This window comes from Squalius cephalus, assembly GCF_949319135.1.
Source record: "Squalius cephalus genome assembly, chromosome: 11".
Taxonomy (NCBI): Eukaryota; Metazoa; Chordata; class Actinopteri; order Cypriniformes; family Leuciscidae; genus Squalius; species Squalius cephalus.
In genome coordinates, this window is record NC_137132.1 from 1,076,071 (window position 1) to 1,091,070 (window position 15,000).

General features: G+C 39.2%; 1 protein-coding gene across 6 annotated transcripts in view; it reads right to left on the bottom strand.

Annotated features, from left to right (window-relative positions):
• pde2a (phosphodiesterase 2A) overlaps positions 1 to 15,000 on the bottom strand; it is a 158,934-nt gene that overhangs the window by 105,313 nt on the left and 38,621 nt on the right. For 2 of the 6 annotated variants that reach the window (XR_013822778.1, XM_079886509.1), the window contains exon 2: positions 14 to 71. Coding sequence is in view for 4 of the 6 variants with exons in the window: in XM_079886509.1 (XP_079742635.1) it covers positions 14 to 71 (58 nt within the window). In the remaining 2 variants the exon portion in view is untranslated. Of the gene's footprint in view, positions 1 to 13; positions 72 to 239; positions 458 to 7,243; positions 7,325 to 9,283; positions 9,327 to 15,000 lie in introns of those variants that run through there. The other 4 variants (XR_013822779.1, XM_079886508.1, XM_079886506.1 and 1 more) reach the window with 4 other exon arrangements.

Consider the following 15,000-nt stretch of genomic DNA (forward strand, 5'->3'; position numbering starts at 1 on the left):
CAGGTGTTGTTACCTGTAGGGAGTGTAAGACAGGAGTGTCGTCCGCTCTCAGGAACACTTGCTGTCCACGTCTGAAAGACAAACGAGAAGCATCAGAACGAGACTCGAGCGACCATCTGTCCAACTCTATCCAACTCTATCTCACACACACACTTCTGGAGCTTCACTACTTCTGTGTGAGCGTGTATGAGTGAGTGTGTGTGTGTAAACATGTCCACATGCTGGCAGTGTGTTCTTACAGGTCTCTTCCTCGCTTCCTCTCATGAGCGTTCATGTCATTCCCTCCTGTGTCACAGCTCCGCACAAACCGGCACACACACACACTCACGTGCACACACACACACACACACACACACACTCTCGTGTCGGGTCTCACAGAGGTGTGCGCTCGAGCCCTCAGCAGGGAACACACTGACAGCACACACACAACCACTCTTCTGTCCTCTCTCTCTCTCTCTCTCTCTTTTGACTGGGGACGCTTCTGATTGTGTTGCTCATCAGGGTCCTAAAACCCTCTGTGTTTCTCTCAGCCGATTACACATATATATTATTTGTGTAAATATTTAACAACAACATTTCTATGTAATTTGGCACATTACTTTGAAGAATTAACCAGAGAAAAACGTGCCTTTGAAATTTCACACTTTGTTGTAGCACAGTTATTTCTGAAAATTAAAAACAATATATTTTACATTTAATATTGTTTGGTTACACTTTATTTTAAAATGTCATTGTTACAGTGTAATTATATATTTAAGTACTGAGTAATATTAATTAACTACATGTACTTACTATAGGGTTAGAGTAGGATTAGGTTGAGGGTTAGTTACATGTAATTATGCATAATTTACTGTTATTACTATGGTAAGTACATGTAACATATGTAACAAGGACACTGTAAAATAAAGTGTTACCTATTTATTTTTTTCAAGGACTGTACTTATTTTGGGGCAATTTGCACTAGAAAATATACAAAACAATGAATAAATATTTTAGAACGATAGACAGAATGACAGAATGATAGGCAGAATGAAAGAAATGATTGTGTGAAGAGCGAAGAGTGTAAAGACCAGCGAGTCTGCGTGAGTCCACCGACACAGACGAGGCACTTATGCATTGCATTTTTCTTTCCTTCCTCTTTTATAAAGCTTGCTCTTATCTGTTGTGACCTTGCTTTACTATGTGCTTCCAAATCTCTACTATTACCAACACTCGTAAATCACGTCACACGTTGGAGGCGGCGCAATCCCTATGTCCTCTAGTACATTACTTTCATTTTTCCTCTTGGTCTCTGGAATAGCCAGTCTGCTGTAAACAAAGCTGATTTCATTACATCTATTGCTAGTCATTCAGGTCTCAACCTCGTGGTTCTGAATGACTTTCTCACACACCCCTCACATGACCGGAAGTGGAGGAGGTACTGGTCTACTCATCTCCAATGAATGGAAACTTAATCCTTTGCCATCTCTGTGTGACAATAACTCATTTAAATTGCTCATGCAATTACCATCACCGGGCCTATTAGAATCCATTTTGTAGTTGTTTATCGTCCCCCAGCTCAGCTTAACAATTTTTTTGGAGGATTTGGATGTATTAAGACACTACACGACTTTTAAAATCTGAACAGATTTTTTAAACAGCAGGCTTCATATACTTGCTGACTTTGTAAATGGTTAGAGAGAAAAGCTGAGCATCATACACTACACAACGTTACACTACAATACACTGAACAGAAACAAGTGACGCATTCTTAAGTGTATTTTCCGTATTTATAAGGATTTCCGTATTTTTCGACCTGGGAGCAAAGTTAGCTGCGTTAACCCCACTGTGTGAATACTGAAACTGCTGCAAACAATTACTAAACAAACAGCAGATTCTGGGTTTTCTGACACATTAATTTCATGCATGGCATCCGCGAGCTCGCGGCTCCATCTAGTATATCCTAATATCTCAACACGATCACTTATCAAGCGCCAAGCTCGTGATCCGTGATCTGGATGGTATGTTTTTCCTTCTTTTTTGTCTTTACCCAATCTCGTAAGTCGTCTCCATTTATTTCCTCGATCTTTGTGACTTTGCACCCTTGATTTTCATTGTCTGGTCAGCATATAATGACTGTATTATGTACAGTATTTATTAGCAATGCATCATACACTATATGTGTTCTAAAATCGGCTCAAAACATCAAACATGCTTTGATGTCCTCCGACTGGCTAAAAAATCTGAGTCTGTGCCCATCAAACACTAGGTGATTTTCTGTGAATTCTGTCAACTCCGAACTCACAAAATTATGCAGACTGGCACAGACATTCGGCAACTACTGCCGATTCACCCAGATCACAAATTGGGTCAAAAATCTGAGCAAAAGTCGTGTAGTGTATTCCAGCCTTTACTCTCATCCTTCTCTGAGGATGGTACTCCTCTCGTAGTCGTGGAGGGGTGAGGTGTCTAAGACCCAACATCTAGCTACTGGAGTGCCTCAGGGCTCAGTGCTGGGACCGCTTCTCTTCTCCATCTACATGTCATCAATAGGATCTGTTGATAAGAAACATGGTTTATCCCATCACTGTTATCATCTAGCTACTGGAGTGCCTCAGGGCTCAGTGCTGGGACCGCTTCTCTTCTCCATCTACATGTCATCAGTAGCATCTGTCATTCAGAAACATGGTTTTTCCCATCACTGTTATCATCTAGCTACTGGAGTGCCTCAGGGCTCAGTGCTGGGACCGCTTCTCTTCTACATCTGCATGTCATCAATAGGATCTGTGATAAGAAACATGGTTTCCCCCATCACTGCTATCATCTAGCTACTGGAGTGCCTCAGGGCTCAGTGTTGGGACCACTTCTCTTCTCCATCTGCATGTCATCAATAGGATCTGTGATAAGAAACATGGTTTCCCCCATCACTGCTATCATCTAGCTACTGGAGTGCCTCAGGGCTCAGTGCTGGGACCGCTTCTCTTCTCCATCTACATGTCATCACTTGGATCTGTCATTCAGAAACATGGTTTTTCCCATCACTGTTATCATCTAGCTACTGGAGTGCCTCAGGGCTCAGTGCTGGGACCACTTCTCTTCTCCAGCTACATGTCATCAGTAGGATCTGCCATTCAGAAACATGGTTTTTCCCATCACTGTAATCATCTAGCTACTGGAGTGCCTCAGGGCTCAGTGCTGGGACCGCTTCTCTTCTCCATCTACATGTCATCACTTGGATCTGTCATTCAGAAACATGGTTTTTCCCATCACTGTTATCATCTAGCTACTGGAGTGCCTCAGGGCTCAGTGCTGGGACCACTTCTCTTCTCCAGCTACATGTCATCAGTAGGATCTGCCATTCAGAAACATGGTTTTTCCCATCACTGTAATCATCTAGCTACTGGAGTGCCTCAGGGCTCAGTGCTGGGACCGCTTCTCTTCTCCATCTACATGTCATCACTTGGATCTGTCATTCAGAAACATGGTTTTTCCCATCACTGTTATCATCTAGCTACTGGAGTGCCTCAGGGCTCAGTGCTGGGACCACTTCTCTTCTCCATCTACATGTCATCACTTGGATTTGTCATTCAGAAACATGGTTTTTCCCATCACTGTAATCATCTAGCTACTGGAGTGCCTCAGGGCTCAGTGTTGGGGCCGCTTCTCTTCTCCATCTACATGTCATCAGTAGGATCTGTTGATAAGAAACATGGTTTTTCCCATCACTGTTATCATCTAGCTACTGGAGTGCCTCAGGGCTCAGTGCTGGGACCACTTCTCTTCTCCATCTACATGTCATCACTTGGATCTGTCATTCAGAAACATGGTTTTTCCCATCACTGTTATCATCTAGCTACTGGAGTGCCTCAGGGCTCAGTGCTGGGACCACTTCTCTTCTCCATCTACATGTCATCACTTGGATTTGTCATTCAGAAACATGGTTTATCCCATCACTGTTATCATCTAGCTACTGGAGTGCCTCAGGGCTCAGTGCTGGGACCGCTTCTCTTCTCCATCTACACGTCATCACTAGGATCTGTCATTCAGAAACATGGTTTATCCCATCACTGCTATGACACACAACTCTATCTCTCATTCCAACTAGATTATCTGACGGTACTTGTTCGCATCTCAGCCTGCCTGAGACATTTCTTACTGGATGAAGGACCATCACCTTCAACTAAACCCTGTGAAGATAGAACTGCTCGTGGTCTCGGCCAACCCAACACTACACCACATTTATATTCAGCTGGGTTTGTCAACCATAACTCCATCAAGGTCAGCCAGGATCCTTGGAGTTGTGGTTGATGATCAGTTGAACCTCACAGACCACATTGCAAGAACTGCCCGGTCCTGCAGATTTGCCTTATACAACATCAGGAGGATCAGGTCCTTCCTATCAGAGCTACACAACTCCTGGTCCAAGCTCTTGTTCTATCCAGACTGGACTATAGTAATGCTCTCTCCTTCCAGTATCAGTCAAACCTCTGCAACTGATCCAGATGCTGCAGCAAGAGTGTGTTTATCAAGCCAAAGAGACTCACGTCACTCCTCTCCTCATAAACTTGCACTAATTGCCAACAGCCGCTCGCATCAAATTCAAGACACTGATGCTTTCCTACGGAACAACCACTGGCTCTGCTCCCTTTACCTAAACTCACTACTTCAGACCGATGTGTCTCCAGAAGCTTGTGTTCTGCAAGTGAACATCTTCTTGTGGTGCATCATCTCAAAGAGGCACAAAATCCCTTTCACAGACCTTCACCTGGACTGTTCCCTGCTGGAGGAATGATCTACGTAACTCAACCAGAGCTGCTGAGACTTTAGCCATATTCAAGAAACTGATGAAGACAACTTTTTCAGCAACACTTGATCCAGGAATACTAACACTTGCTATGCTATATCTATTTATTAAAACAAACTTGACACATGTACTGTGCTGGAATAATTGGGACTCATCACAGCACTTGCATATTGTTGCCCTATTGTTAGTTTAATTGCCTCTATTGCTCTCATCATTTGTAGGTCGCTTAGGATACAATCATCTGCTAAATTATTAAATGTTTCATCAATCATCAGCTTCTGATGATTTCAGTTTCAGGTTTCAGAAGAACATTTGGCGTCGTAGAGCCTCATGTTGTGACTGAGAAGGTCGGGGGTTTTTTCCATTAATTAAAGAGAAACGACAAATTAATTTATTAAATTTTTTTTTTTTTTTTTTACAATTTACAATTATCCATTTAGTAAATAAATAAGATTAATCAACATCACAATTCTGCAAAAAAGCATGGCACTACAAAAAGTTCATGTCTTATAACCTAAAGTAAATAACATTTACTTGCAAAAATTATAACAATTCAATATGTACAATATGTACAAACAACATATGTGTGTGCGTGTGTGTGTGTGTGTGTGTGTGTGTGTGTGTGTGTGTGTGTGTGTTACAGATATATTCTTATCTTTTTAAAGCAGTTTTGTAAATTTGTTTTTGCTTTTATGGTAAATAAATATGGTATATTTTTACTGGATATTAAAACATAAATACTTATTAGGAATATGAATACTACTAGGAATATACTGATTATTTATGTCATCTAAGCAATACATTATTTACAATATTAAGTTTGTACATTAAACAGTTTGAGTTGATTTAACAGTGGAACATCATAGAATAGAAGAATGTTGAAAGAGGAAATAGACCAACAATAATAATGTTCTCACAAGTGCAAGAGAAAAAGTCAGGGTTGCCAGAAATGAATGAGATATTAGTATTTGTATTTCTGTCTTTTATCTGCAATGAATCTGAGAAAATGATCACACACACACACACACACACACACGCACGCACACACACACAGTGAGTACTGATCAAATGTTCCCATCAAAAAGTCACAATGACAAGGAACAAAACTTGTTTTTTCGTCAACCTTCATGTGACGAAAGGAAATTGCTTATGAACATGATCATGCAATCGTTCTCATGTTAACCCTCAGGCCAGACCCATGTGTACATCAACACATCATGTGTTTCAGCGACAGCTCATTTCAGCACACGATGACTATTGATCTCTGAGGAGACTTTAACTGCAGCTCCAACATTCATTCCATCAGACAGTTTCAATGTGTTATTAAACGCTTTGCAAGAAATACTATTTGTAATAAATGCACTACAAAAAAATGTGTTTTCTAGGACAAATATCTAAAAAAAATTACTGGAGAAGCAAAATAACTGAAGATATTAAGTCTTGTTTATTGATTTTTTTTTAATTAAGTGAATTTAAGACAAGAACAATCAAAACAAGAAAGAAATGATCTGAGTTGAATTTCTTTCTGGTTTTAAGTGTAAAGTCACTTAATTTTGATATCTTTATTTAAGAATGTTTATCGAATATTTGTACTAAAAACCAAGAAAGAAATCTTTTTTTTTTTTTTTTTTTTTGTAGAGTAGTATTTTTTCTTGTTTTATACTTAAAATAATTTGCCAAGAGATTATTATTAAATAACAATAACACTTTATAATAAGGTTTCATTTGTTAACATTAGTTAACTATATTAGTTCCATGAACGATGAACAATACTTATACAGCATTTATAATCTTAGTGAATGTTTACTAATATGTTTTTTACTAACAAGTTTGCATCATTGATCATTATTTTCCTGATTATTACTATGAACAAGATGTATTGTATAAAGCGCTGTAGAAATAAAGCTGACTTGACTTACACAAAAACATTGCATGACTATATACAGTGTGATGATAGTAATGGTCATGTTGTCATGTGTCATTGTGGCAAGAAAGGATTGCAAAAATAAACATGAAAGTGAATAAATGACAGAATTTTCATTTAATATTATGAAAAACGGCTTCTCTTTGACTGACAGATCGAAGCCAAAACACAGTCCTAGTATATTAGAGATCAATGTTTCCCTGCAGGCTTTAATCTCATTATGATCGAAACCCTCAGATCCGTAAAACCCTCACACACACACAATTTATGACGGCAAATAAGTGCACCGAAAAATCAATTTTCACTTGGAAATTGCATGTAAATTTCACAAACAATTACAACAGCAAGTATCACATAAAATTAAATTTGAAATATTGAAGTAGAAAAACAACAGTTATAATTATTATATAACTATTGTATAATACCATATATTATAATGCATTTTAACTTTGGTTACAATTATTTAATGCATTATAATGTACATTATGAATATCTTTACAATGCATTCTATATAAAGGCTTCAAGTAAAGAGTTACCATCATTTTTCACAGCATGTCACCGAGGTATTGGGTGAAAATGTGCGCGTGTGCAAGAACCTCTTGAGTGGCCCATCAAATCAGGAGACATATACATAGATCAATGTTCCACAAAGATCCGTCTTTACAGGTTTACAGCACTCAAGAGAATAACACACACACACACACACACACACACACACACACACACACGCATGCTTATTCATGTCGTTACCTGATCAGAATGCCAGAGCAATTTCATTTAACACTGAGTTTAATCAAAACTGTGTTCAGAGAAAAGGAACAGTAACCAGTAATTACAACAGTGCATTACCCTCGGGAACACACACACTGACACACACATGCACGCACAAACATGCAAGTGAGCAAATAAAGACAAGTTCACACACTCTGAGCAAATTAAAACAACCAAGAAACAAAGAAAGAGCAGGCAAGATAAAAAGGGGATTTTACAGGCTGGGTGGCCTCAACATCACACACAAACACACACACACACACACACACACACACACACACACACACACACACACACGCACGCTCTATCACACTGCAGTGAGTACTGACCAAATGTTCAAAATGTTCAGATATTTGTTCTTGTTTTAAGCACAAACTCACTTAAATGTATATATATTTTTCAGTAAACAAGACTTAATATCTTCAGCCAGTAAATTCATCTTGATTTAAGAATGTTGAGATATTTGTGCTGGAAAACGAGACAGAAACACTGAGGAAGAACATCATTATTTGCAGTGAGTTTCTTCTGTGAAGCTGCTTTGAAACTATCTCTACTGTATAAAGCAATATAGAAATAAATGTGGCTTGACCTTTCTTCATTTTTTTCCAGAATTTAAAATTGATGGTAACATTTTTAATTGGTATAATTTTAAATTCCAATTACTGTAACTTGATTCAAACATTCTACAATGACAACAAACAACATTAATGTTAATGATCAAAGTTAGGTTTATGATTATAAGAAGAGAGCAAATACAAGAAAATGTATAAGGGAACAACCTACCAAGTCTTTCAAACAACTGAACCCAACACGCACACAAACCTAAATATCTAAATGGGGCTAAATGTCACAACACGCTTCAAAACATGTCCATTAAAACCACATATTCGCACACATGTAGATATGTGTCAGTGTATGTGACAGTGTGTGTCAAATCATGTCATCAATGTCCTGAATATTTGTACTTTTAAAAAAAGCATTTGTGACATCGCAGGTGAACATTTGTTGCAGTTATAAGACCTAAAACACACAGTTCCCTTCCTTATACTGTACATGGAGGGCAGACTGGGGCTAGTTGTCACACTGTTTACTATAATGAATTATAGTAATATAAGTGGGTTTATTTTTGAAAATTTCTACATAATCACAACCTTAAAGTCTTGACAAAAAAAAATAAAAAAAATAAACTACTGTTATATAAATAAAATGGAAATGATAAAATGCAAAGTTCCACTCACTGTATTATACAGTTGACGTTTCAGCAAAATAGAAATGGTAAAAATGATGAATCATGACAAATTAAATTAAAGAAGAATTATGAAAGTATTACTTTATATCAATTCTACAAAATTACAAGATATAAAACACGTTGACAACTTTCCCCAGAAAAAAATAAAAAAATTAATTAAAAGTAGGTTTACAGTTTATTTTGACGCTCCACTTTGGACAGTCTAGTAAGTATAAGTAACTTTGCAACTAAATGTAAAAAGTTGACGTAGTTACTCATAGTTAGTAAAATGTCTAACTAAAGTATAACTAAAATAAGTGATAATATAGGTTTAGCTTTAAGAACATAATTCACAAAAATGTTCAACCATTTTACAACAGAACTAGATGTTTGAATCCCACATACAAAACACTACTAGAGAAAACAAGTACACATCTAACTCAAAATGGATTAACTCCCCCACATGACAACTAGCCCCGGTGTCCTATATGCAGTTTAGCCTAGATCAACCAAAAGTTCATGTTATTTGTTAACAAGAGAAAGACAGAAAGATGAAATGTGAAAAAGCAAAACTTACTGCGACATTATAGATGTCCAACACACACACACACACACACACTTGACCGGAGTCAAGAGTTGTGATGGTCCTGCGGTGTGTTTGTGAGAGAGGAAACCCTAACGGTGACCTGGGGACTAGAAGGGAAATGGTTCATCTGTGCGCACACACACACACACACACACACACCCTGTGTTTCCTGAGGACGTTCACTAGGTTGACGGATGAGAGCGACTCAGGAAAGACACACATGAGAGTGAGAGAGGCAGGTGGCATGGAAATTATGGGATGTGAGAGTGGCCACACTGACCCTGTCAATCATCTCCATGGAGACATCGTAACCCGGAAATAGACACACACACACATCTCTCTGCGTTTGACCTCTTCACCCCGTAAGATATTCCCGGGAAACACCGACAGTGAGACTCTGTTTGGAACAATGCGGATACGCTGATCTACTGAAACAATAATATGGGATCTTCACACAGAAGCCTTCAGAATCAGTTAAGTTCAACCAGCACAACATCACACATGTCAAGTGTGTGTGTGTGTGTTTGTGTGTACCTACTTAACTATATTTTGGGGACAAATATGTACCCAGAAGTGACCAAAACCTGACAAAATCTCCCAAAACCTACCTTTAGGGAAGTCCTCATTTGTAAATCTGGTATAAAAATAGAGTAAATTAAAGGTTTTCTGTGATGGGTTAGTGTAAGGAGACAGAATATACAAAAACCATTCCGTCTATGGAAAGTCCCCCATTTAGATAGCTAAGTAAACGTGTGTGTGTGTGTGTGTGTGTGTGTGTGTGTGTGTGTGTGTGTGTGTGTGTGTGTGTGTGTGTGTGTGTGTGTGTGTGTGTGTGTGTGTGTGTGTGTGTGTGTGACCTCTCCGGGGATTGCCACCTTGTCGTGGTGGAGAGGCTTGTGTGGTCCTGTGATCCCAAGAGCAACACCCAAAGAGCGATCCAACCGAGACCTCAATGGTAGAACTGGCACAGGAAGATGGCTGGCCTTCGGGGAGCATTACAACAACTGGGAAGGCGGAAAAGGGCACCGGCGTCCTTTTGGGTATCCACCCTAACATCCCGGTTTAAGTCCTATGGTGACCAGAAAGTGGCGACGGGGGGGAGAATTGTGAGATCTGGAAGCTCCTAGTCATAAACTGGCATATTAGGCGATGAGTGCTAGACTCAAGTCTAGCTCACCTCACGTGGGGAAGGGGCTAGAAAAGGTGCCCTAAAAATAGTCCGCCTTAAACCTCCTGACTGGATTATCGCATCCAGAGGGATCACCATTCGCTGTCAGAAACACATAACTATGAACTTTGTAGTGCAACCAGTGTTAGACCGGAGAAGAGAACTGCAATCATCTCTAGAGAACTGAGAAGATACCGGATTGACCAAGCCATCCTTTCAGAAACCCGACTAGCAGACGAATCTGAAAGAGGAGAAGGGTGGCTATACTTTCCCCTGGAAAGGAAAAGCTGCCGATGAGCCCAGGATCTGTGGTGTTGGATTTTCCATTATCAGCCACCTATATCAACTTCCTCTGGGGATTAGTGAGCATCTCATAACCATCCGTCTAGTGCTTGCCAACAACCAGATAGCAACAGTTGTGAGCACCTATGCCCCTACTTTAGAGAGACCTTAAGAGACCTTCTACGCCTGCTTAGACGAGACACTGTCGAGAATCCCCAGGGAATAAGATTATTCTCCCAGGAAACTTCAATGGCAGGGATCAACACCTTGAAGGGCACTATAGGAAAGGATGGCATAGGGAACATCAACTTTAATGGAGTTATGCTTCTCAGCAAGTGTGCTCAGTATGACCTCATTCACCAGAAAAACTAATTTAAGGCATATTGGAGACACCCCTGCTCCAAACAGTGGCATCTCATTGACTATGTCATTATATGAGCCAGGGACTGTTGTGAGGTGAACATCACAAGAGCCATGGTCGATGCAGATGCCCGCTGGACAGCTGGACAGCCGTATCCGCTCCATGATGTCAATCAAACTCAAAAGGGAGAGGAGAGCTAAAAAAAACCCAGATCTGACCAAAATTGAACCTTGACAGATTGGATGAAACTGCCATCCAAGAGTGACTTCAGGCCTCTCTTAGGGAAAGCCTCCAACAAGAATACTGTGATGTCATCAGAGGGCACTGGAGTCTCCTCAAGTCTACCATCCTTGCTACCTGCAAAAACATTCTTAGGAACAAGTCCAGAAAACACCAGGACTGGTTTAATGAGAATGACAAAGAGTTTGAACAACTCATCTCCAAGAAAAGGAAAGGCTTTCATGCCTGGCAAAATGTTGTAACCTGCAAGGCCGAAATGATGGCTCACTCCATAGACAAAGCGGATATCCAGAGATATGTGAGGGAGTTAAAGAACTCTTGGTGGACTGAAAAGGCTGTGGAAATCTAGAGGCTGGCAAACTCCGGTGACACCAGAGGCTTTTCAGTGCTACTAAGGCCATCTATGGTCCAAGCTACCACGGCCTAAACACCCTGCACAATAAAAGAACGGACAGGAGCTGCTGAAGGACAATGAGTCCATTAACCCCCGATGGAAGTAGCACTTCCAAGAACCAAACACATCCCCCAAAGTCCCATCAGAGAAGACATGGGGTAACCTCCAACTATGACAGACGTTCAAGACGCCATCAGGAGCCTTAAGAACAACAAGGCCGCTGGTCCAGATGGGATCCCTGCTGAGATCTTAAAGGAAGGTGGATCAGAGCTCCAGTATTACATTCATGCCCTACTCCTCAAGGTCTTGGAAAAAGAGGAACTTCCCTCAGAGTTCTGGGACACTCTAATAGTGACCATATTCAAGAAGGGGGACAAGGCTGAATGCAGAAATTATCTCTCTCCTGTCCACAACAGGAAAAGTCCTTGCTTGTGTCCTTGCAATCCGAGTTCTACCACTGTCTGAGGGAGCTCTCCCAGAATCACAGTGTGGCTTCCACCATTTCAGAGGTACAGCAGACATGATATTCACAGCACACCAACTACAGTAAAAATGCTGTGAACAAAGGCAGCCTATGTACATGGCCTTTATAAACCTGATAAAGGCTTTTGATATGGTAGACCGCCAGGCTCTGTGGAGCATACTATTAAGATACGACATTCATGACAAGTATATCAGAAGACTTCTACATGATGGCATGTCAGTCACAGTGCTCAGCAACGGCGGGTCTGAGTCTGAGCCTTTCACGGTGGAAACTGCGGATGGAAACAGGGATGCATTGTCACACCCACTCTGTTTGCCATCTTCATTAGTGCCATACTCCACCTGATTGGTCATTCACCTCATTCAAGTCAAGTCAAGTCACCTTAATTTATATAGCGCTTCTTTCAACAATATAGATTGTTTCAAAGCAGCTTTACAGTGATAATAGGAAATTACAGTAACAGAGATTGTTTTGGCTTTAAAGCAGCTCTAGAATAAAGTTATTGTCCAGCTAAAGTTAGTTTTGATCCATTGCAAAGATCATTAGTTATTAACTTAGGGGTCGCTAACACAACACCGTTTTAACTGAAAACAGAAAATGTGTTCTGGCCGTTCATTTGAACGACAACAGTGTTTGGAACCATCAAAGGTCCTTACAAAAGATTCTGAGGATCAGCTGGGAGGACGAACGCACCAACATCAGTGCCTTGGGGGAAGCCAACATGACCAGCATAACCACTACAATAATGCAGTACCAACATTGACGGACAGGCCATGTCATCCGCATGCCCAACACACGTCTCCCCAAACAGATCCTGTACTCCCAGCTGAAGGAAGGTCGCCAAGCCACTGGAGGGCAAAAGAAACGATACAAGGACAATATCAAGGCCATTCTGCATAAATTCCATATCACATCAAGCAACTGGGAACACACTGCACTGGCCAATGATGATGTGAGTGAGTGTGTGTGTGTGTGTTTGTTTATGTGATTTATGAGGACAGTATTTGTATTTATTTGTATAATGACATGGTATTACACTGCTTTTACAACGTGAATGTGATTTATGAGTCCTCGTATTTAAAACAGCTTTAAAAACATACTAAACAGTGTTTTATTAAAAATGTAAAAATGCATAGTTTTCTGGGTCGGGTTAATGTGTGTGTGTGTGTGTGTGTGTGAGTGTGATGGGTAGGTTTAGGGGTAGGGTTAGTGTAGGGGGATAGAATATACAGTTTGTACAGTATAAAAACCATTACGCCTATGGAATGTCCTCACAAGTATAGAAAAACAAACGTGTGAGTGTGTGTGTGTGTGTGTGTTCCAAAGGCACAAGCATTAAACTGCATACACGTAAAAAAAACAAAAAAACACTTCTCTCTCAGAGCCAAACTGAAACACTGCACACAAAAGGCTCTAAGGATGAAATTCATGCTACGAGAGGAGCCAAAATTTTCTAATTTCCTCTTGATTGGAAAAATCCCAGTGTCTCCAAAACTTTCCGCACTAATGAAACCTCAATGACCCCCCATCACAGACCGCAGTGGTTCAGTACAAGTGGGTCAAACCATTCATGGTGATGAGGAGACAGCAGATCAGATCAATATACTGGCTACAATATAAGTGATTGCCACAGAAAATCAATCCAGCTCATAAAAAAGAACAAGAAACATGTTTAGAGTGAATCCACATCTACTGTGGGAACAGCAGAAATCCACAGCTTGTGTTTGTGTTCAATCTCTAACATGAATTATTCAGTATAATAAATGTGTGTTATTTGAGCAGTTAAGTGTCTAAATTGTGTTTTCTTTAGAGATCTCCTCCTCAACAACTCACTTATTAATAATCACACAAAAAAATATACAGCAATTGTTGCGTGTGGTTGTTGCTTGGCAACCATCAGCGGTCAGGGAGACGCTCAATCACATCTCTCTAACAGCGTCTCTGGGAAAAAAAGACACAAAGAAAGAGTTGTTTATTTCTGACCTGCTGATTTGAGTTCATTTCTAATTATAAAACAGATTGTTCTGACTCTAAATTCTGATTGGATGAGCTGCACCTGTGACACACATCTGTAGCTAGGCAAACAAAAACAGGCAAACATTACAATAATCAACTATATTACATTGCAGAAAATGTATTCAGATTATTAATATTAATTAACTGAATAAATATAAATGAATGTATGTCATGTTATTTTATTTCATTTTATTCCGTGTTAAGTGGATTTGGATGAAAGTGTAACCCAAATAAATACACAAAATCTCTCTTTTATCTTATTAATACATTTTTCTTTCTTGTTAATATACTAATTTACTTTATTTTGAAATTATTCTTATTTTGTACTGCGTTGGCAATACAAATAAATGCACATAAAAAGCTAAATAAATATAAACAAGTACATGTATGTTATGTTATTCAAATATATAATTTTATCTTAATACATTTTTATGTTGTTAATACTCATTTACAAAAATTTAGATATTTAACATTTGTTATACTTATTTTGCAATACAAATGCATATTAAAAAACTTATTTTATTTCATTTAATTTTTTCTTATGAGAACATGCTTGTGATTTTCAATTTGGATAAAACTGTAAGCTAAATAAATATACGTAAAATGTTTATCTTTTTAATACATTGTATCTTGTTAATACTAATTTACTCCATTTGAATTTTTTTACAATTTACAATTTATTTTGCAATACAACTGCATATATAAAATGAAATAAATAAAAAATAAATGTAATTTGTGTTATTAAAAAAGAACCCAGCAAATT